The 5,592-nt window shown below is 44.1% G+C and overlaps 3 protein-coding genes across 3 annotated transcripts; 1 reads left to right on the top strand and 2 right to left on the bottom strand.

Annotated features, from left to right (window-relative positions):
- Positions 1 to 218: 218 nt before the first annotated feature.
- On the top strand, positions 219 to 2,019 carry LOC6569739 (probable phosphoserine aminotransferase). Its single transcript, XM_001996055.3, has 3 exons — positions 219 to 525; positions 591 to 1,273; positions 1,637 to 2,019. The coding sequence occupies exons 1-3, from the start codon at positions 481 to 483 to the stop codon at positions 2,007 to 2,009; spliced, it is 1,101 nt and encodes a 366-aa protein (XP_001996091.1). The 5' UTR covers positions 219 to 480; the 3' UTR covers positions 2,010 to 2,019.
- Positions 2,015 to 2,685, bottom strand: LOC6569740 (guanosine-3',5'-bis(diphosphate) 3'-pyrophosphohydrolase MESH1). The gene is made up of 2 exons (XM_001996056.3): positions 2,214 to 2,685; positions 2,015 to 2,156 (listed from the first exon to the last, which is right to left on the bottom strand). The coding sequence occupies exons 1-2, from the start codon at positions 2,622 to 2,624 to the stop codon at positions 2,040 to 2,042; spliced, it is 528 nt and encodes a 175-aa protein (XP_001996092.1). The 5' UTR covers positions 2,625 to 2,685; the 3' UTR covers positions 2,015 to 2,039.
- Positions 2,686 to 3,194: 509 nt separating this feature from the next.
- Positions 3,195 to 4,242, bottom strand: LOC6569741 (cytochrome c1, heme protein, mitochondrial). Its single transcript, XM_001996057.2, has one exon. It carries the CDS (start codon positions 4,225 to 4,227, stop codon positions 3,220 to 3,222), a length of 1,008 nt encoding a protein of 335 aa, XP_001996093.1. The 5' UTR covers positions 4,228 to 4,242; the 3' UTR covers positions 3,195 to 3,219.
- Between the last annotated feature and the right edge of the window lie 1,350 nt (positions 4,243 to 5,592).

Below are 5,592 nucleotides of genomic sequence, written 5' to 3'. Positions count from 1 at the left end.
TCGCTGTATTTGCATTTATACTTTAAGCTTGTTTATCGCACTTGTTTACGCCTTTCCTGCAAAGTGCATGGCAACAACGCGAATGATAGGTGCGGGGAGTGAGGCAGGGTAAATCGCGTGTTTTGTTTTCGCACGCTGCAGTCGCCGTCAACGTCACCACCGCTGGCAACAACGCTATCAACTTGTTATGATCAAATTCGCCGCCTCTGTTTTGTCTGGATTTTGTCTCTGTCGCGGAAGCAGTGCTGGAAAGCAACGGCGACTGAAGCACGCCTCTGGCTTAAAAGTTCGTTGTCCAGTCTGTTTTCTCGCACACTCTGTCATATTCAAACACTCACACACACACACATACGAGCTTGATGCTGTTGTTGTTGTTGGCGCAGTTCAAATATCAGCAGTGAGCGCGTCGCAGTCGCTGCTTTCAACCGCTCAGTTACATTTGAACGGCTGACTGAGGAGGTTCGAGTGATCAACAGCGAAATGGTTATCAACTTTGCCGCCGGCCCAGCGAAATTGCCCGAAGAGGTCTGCGATTGAATGGAATGTAAAATTATTGTTAGGTTATAAACGAGTACTTGTTGCTCTTCCAGGTGCTCAAGGAAGTCCAGACAAATCTGGTCAACTGCAATGGCAGCGGAATTTCGGTGATGGAAATGTCGCATCGTTCTGCGAACTATGCAAAAATCCAAGATGCAGCAATTGCCGATTTGCGTGAGCTGCTCAATGTGCCCGAGAATTATAGGATTCTGCTGATGCAGGGCGGCGGCACAGGACAATTTGCAGCGGTTGCCATGAATCTGATTGGACGCACTGGCTCCGCGGATTACATTATCACCGGCTCATGGTCAGCAAAGGCAGCCAAGGAAGCCGCTCAATATGGCAAAGTGAATGCGGTGCTGGCCAAAGCCGAGAAATACACAGATGTGCCCAGGCAGAGCAGCAGCACCTGGAAACTGGACCCGAATGCCTCCTATGTCTACTATTGCGACAATGAGACCGTGGAGGGTGTCGAATTCGATTTTGTGCCCCAGGTGGATGCAAATGTGCCACTGGCCTGCGACATGTCCTCGAATTTCCTATCGCGACCCATCGATATCAAGAAGTTTGGCCTGATCTTTGCGGGTGCCCAGAAGAACATCGGCCCGGCGGGCGTCACTGTGATCATTGTTCGCGACGATCTGATTGGCAAGCATCTGAAGACAACGCCTTCCATACTCAACTTTGAGCTGATGCACAAGAACAGCTCGCTGCTGAATACGCCGCCCACTTTTGGGTGAGTTGTTGCAGCAGGGCTTTATTTAGAAAGTAGAAAATATTTCCAATATTTTAATCTATTATTGATGTGGATGAGGAGCTTGGCCAATTTAGCCATACTACTTTTTAGAGATCTTTAAGGATACAGATTTGAAGATTAGCCTTTGTTCTCTTCTCTTATCAAGGGATTTAGGATTAAAATTAGAATTATTAATGAATTATTTGATTACAATTCCTTTCAAGACTTCAAATATCAATTTACATCAATTTAGAGGATTATAATAGCCAGAGGACAATTCGAAGCTTACACAAGATTATGTTATAGTTAGGCACTCCCGACCACTCCTAAACACACGCATTAATATACACATTTGTTCTCCAGTGTCTACGTAATGGGTCTGGTCTTCAAGTGGGTCAAGCGGAATGGTGGCGTTGCTGGCATGGAGGAGCGCTCAAAGACCAAGTCGAAACTGATCTATGACATTATCGATAGATCCAATGGCTTCTACTATTGTCCCGTGCAGTCGCAGGTGCGATCCCACATGAATGTGCCATTCCGCATTGGCAGCGCTGCTGGCAGCGAGCAGTTGGAGAAGGAGTTCCTGGCCAAAGCCGAGACGGAGGGCATGATTCAGCTGAAGGGACACCGGTCGGTGGGCGGCATACGCGCCTCTCTCTACAATGCCATCACGCTGGAGGAGACACAGCAGCTGGCCAAGCTCATGGTTGCCTTCTACGAGAACAATAAAAACTAATCCAATGTTACCCAAAGGTTGCGTTATTATTTATAACAAATTGCGTTGACTAAAAATTTCATCCAGTTCCCGCTCCAGTTGCTCATTCGTGCCACGTAAATTGTCCACCACCTGTTTGGCCCAGACAAAGTACTCCTCGCGACGCTCCTATGGATTGGTTAGGGAATTTAGCAATTAAGTTGGAGTCCAATAGAAGCTACTTACCTCTGTCCAGCCGTGTGGTGTATTGATTTGTAAATCTCTCAGATTATCAAGTTTATCGGCCAGTTTGATTAAATTGGCTCTTCGCGTGCTCCTTGCGGCATTTACGATTTGCAGGCGCTTGCGTTCCGCCTTCTCCAGCGACTTGTCGTCGGTCACCTCGTGCACCAGACTGGCCACATCGGTGCCAAATAGCTGCTCCACATCGCCAACGGTCGTGTCCGTGTCCTCGACGACGTCGTGCAGCAGGGCTGCCATCAGCACCGCTTCGTCTTCGATGCCCGCCTCAACCAGATTGGTGCAAACATTTATCACATGATTCACGTATGGAGTGCCTTCCGGATCCTTGCGACGCTGTTTGCTATGTTTTTGTGCCGCAAATTGCAGACTCTTCATAAAATCCAGCGATGCCATTCAAACGGTTGCTTTCCGCTGCGGCCCAATCAGCTGTTGTTACGGCGAAACTGAACGGCATCGTTAATAAATATCGATTGTCATCGTTACAAGATAATGTTAATATTTCAAAAACGCCACCCACCCAATAATATATGCCTTGACTAACTACTGTAATTTCGGAATATGAAAATAGGTCTGATTTAATTCGTAGCCGTGCTCACCGCCTTACAATTACTATCGATAGTTATATATGATTTAAGAAAATCAACCGTGTACGTTATGGGAATTCGCCGCAAGCAATGATACCGATTATTCACGCTAGATGGCTAAGGCGCGCCAACTTTTCAAATTCAAATTTTATAACGAATTTCGCTTTAAGTTTTCATTGTAAGTATATTATTATAATATTATTAAACATATCGCATGGAGTTCAATTATTTTTTACAGCTATCATTCTTGCCACTATCCGCCTTTCTTATGTTTACGCCAATTCGCCGCAAGCAATAAATCCAAATATTCACGCTAGGTGGCTAAAGCGCACCAGCTTTTCAAATTGACATTTAAAAAAGATTTGCTTTATATTTTTATTGTATAAATATAGCATGGAGTATAATTATTTTTTACAATTATCATTCTTGCTACTTGCCGCTTCACTTGCCGCCTTACTTGCCGCCTTACTTGCCTTCTCCTGCAACTCTGGCAAATAGAAAATCTTGCGCGACTTTAGAGCCGACCATTTCAGACGCTTGATATAATACGTGATACCGATTAAAAATGTCGATATTAAAGTGACCTTAATTAACAGGATCTTGCGCAGATCGCCCTCTGGCTCGGAGGCCCAAACAAGAAATGTGACCACATCCTTGGCCAGTTGGCTGGCCGACGGAGCCACCTCCTCGTCCGCATAGGAGACGACCTCATTGTCAATCAGCTTGCCCATTGCAATGGCGCCACCCGAGAAATATGGATTAAAGTAAAGACCCTCACGCAGAGCAAAGCCCGCAGGTGGCTCACAATAGCCCGTCAGCAGGGCAAACACATAATCCTCGCCGCCCTTGCGGGCCGATACAATATAGCTCAGATCTGGCGGATAGGCGCCATTATTTGCCGATCGTCCGAGCTCCTCGTTCGCATAAGGACGCGGCAAATAATCGGACAGTCTACCGGGTCGATCGTAGTAGTTGCCCTCCTCGTCGGGACCATCCTGCACCGTGATGCCCTCCGCCTCCGCCTTGGCCTCCTCCTCCGTCAGGCAAACGCCGGCCAAATTGCGATAGGCGATGTACTGCAACGAGTGGCACGAGGAGCAAACCTCCTTGTACACCTGATAGCCACGACGCACACCCTCCTTGTCGATGGCCGACAGCAGTCCCTTGTGGCCCCAGTTCTGTGCGGGCGGATGCACTAGATCACTGGATGCCTCCACACTCACATCCAAGGCGAACATCAAAAGTCCTGCGGCACCAGTCAACGTGCCAAATGCCAACAGTTTTGGGTGTTTCTCAATCCAATTTCGAGCACTTGTCGATGCACTGCGTCTATTATTGTGGGCTCCATTTATAATTAATTGCGTTGTCTTTTTGAACAGCTTGGAGCCGAAATTCAACAATTTGCTAGCCATCTTTTATTGCCTGCGAACTTTTCACGCTGACAGTTTCACAGCAGTGCTGTGTAATGCGATTAGATAAAGCTGCCAGATCGCCAAGACAATCGACAGTGTTGGAGTATACAAATAATATACACTTGAAGGATGCATTGAGACAATTCAAATAAATTGAGATAGTTCTAAATTTTCCAAATCTGAGCTGAAAACATTGGCTTCTTGTTTTAGTTTATAGTTTGTCTTCTAGATTTAAACGGAGTGTTTTAATTTGAGCACTCGATTTTGATTGAAATTCAACTAAAAGTTCGCATTTAGGCGCAAAACTTTCCACAGCCAAAACTTTATGAGTGAAATTTGTGTAAAAGTGTGAAGATGGGTTAAAACTTTCATAAAACAGTCATCACTTTAGACAAAAACTGAACCGATTTTCAAAACAATGGCTTTTCGTTAAAACGTTTTTGAACGTTTTCTTTTGGCTTGTGATTCACTATGATTTTTGATCGAAATTCAAGTGAAAAAGCTATTGTAAAAAATTGCATTGACAAATGGTTCTAAACTTTCTCCAATGTTAATTTTCTGCTAACTGAATTTGGATTGGATTTTGGTTGGGAATAGCCAGGTAAGCAGCTCTATCCAAAATATTGAATCCAAATTAATGAAATTCCTAATACAACAATCTTTAAAAATACTGTTATCTACCAATAGTTTTTTTTAAGTTGTAGCTGTGTGTGCAGGGTATTTGGCAGTCTGTGCTTGGAGCACCCTTACTTGATTTGTGTACCGTAATTGTGTTTTAATAGCCAAAAGCAGACTTTTCTGGTATTCACAAGCACAGCGAAGCTTACACACAAAAATTCATATCTAAGATCTTACTTCATAACGCATCCATTCATACAAAAAGACATCCACACACACACACACAGATACACACACAGATACATACATGCATATATCATATGTCAAACGGAGTTGCTGTTGCAGGCCAAAAAGAGTATTAAGACTAGTTCATTTGTGGCAGCAACTATAGCGTTCGGTTCTGTTTGCCTCCACCTCTTCATTCACTTCCCATCCATCTTCGTGCCACACAAAAACCAACAACAAATGCAGGCCCTTTCATTTGTTATCGTGGCTCCATAATCTGTAAATCTGTAACACAGCCCACCAGCAACAATAACAACAACAACAACTGCAGCTTACATACAATCATTATCCTACACTCAAGAAAAAAGACACCATGGAAAGTTGAATATGAAAAAAATGTGTTTGTTTTACAAAAAAATCCAAATGAATAAACTTAATTTCTTATTTGTGTTGCATTTAATACACAATCCCTAAAATATAATTTAATTTTCCCGCTTTAGATACACATTTTGCATTTGAGAC

This window comes from Drosophila grimshawi, unplaced genomic scaffold, assembly GCF_018153295.1.
Source record: "Drosophila grimshawi isolate 15287-2541.00 unplaced genomic scaffold, ASM1815329v1 contig_311, whole genome shotgun sequence".
Taxonomy (NCBI): domain Eukaryota; kingdom Metazoa; phylum Arthropoda; class Insecta; order Diptera; family Drosophilidae; genus Drosophila; species Drosophila grimshawi.
Note: the sequence above shows the minus strand (reverse complement) of the source record. Positions and strands in the feature narration are given on the sequence as shown.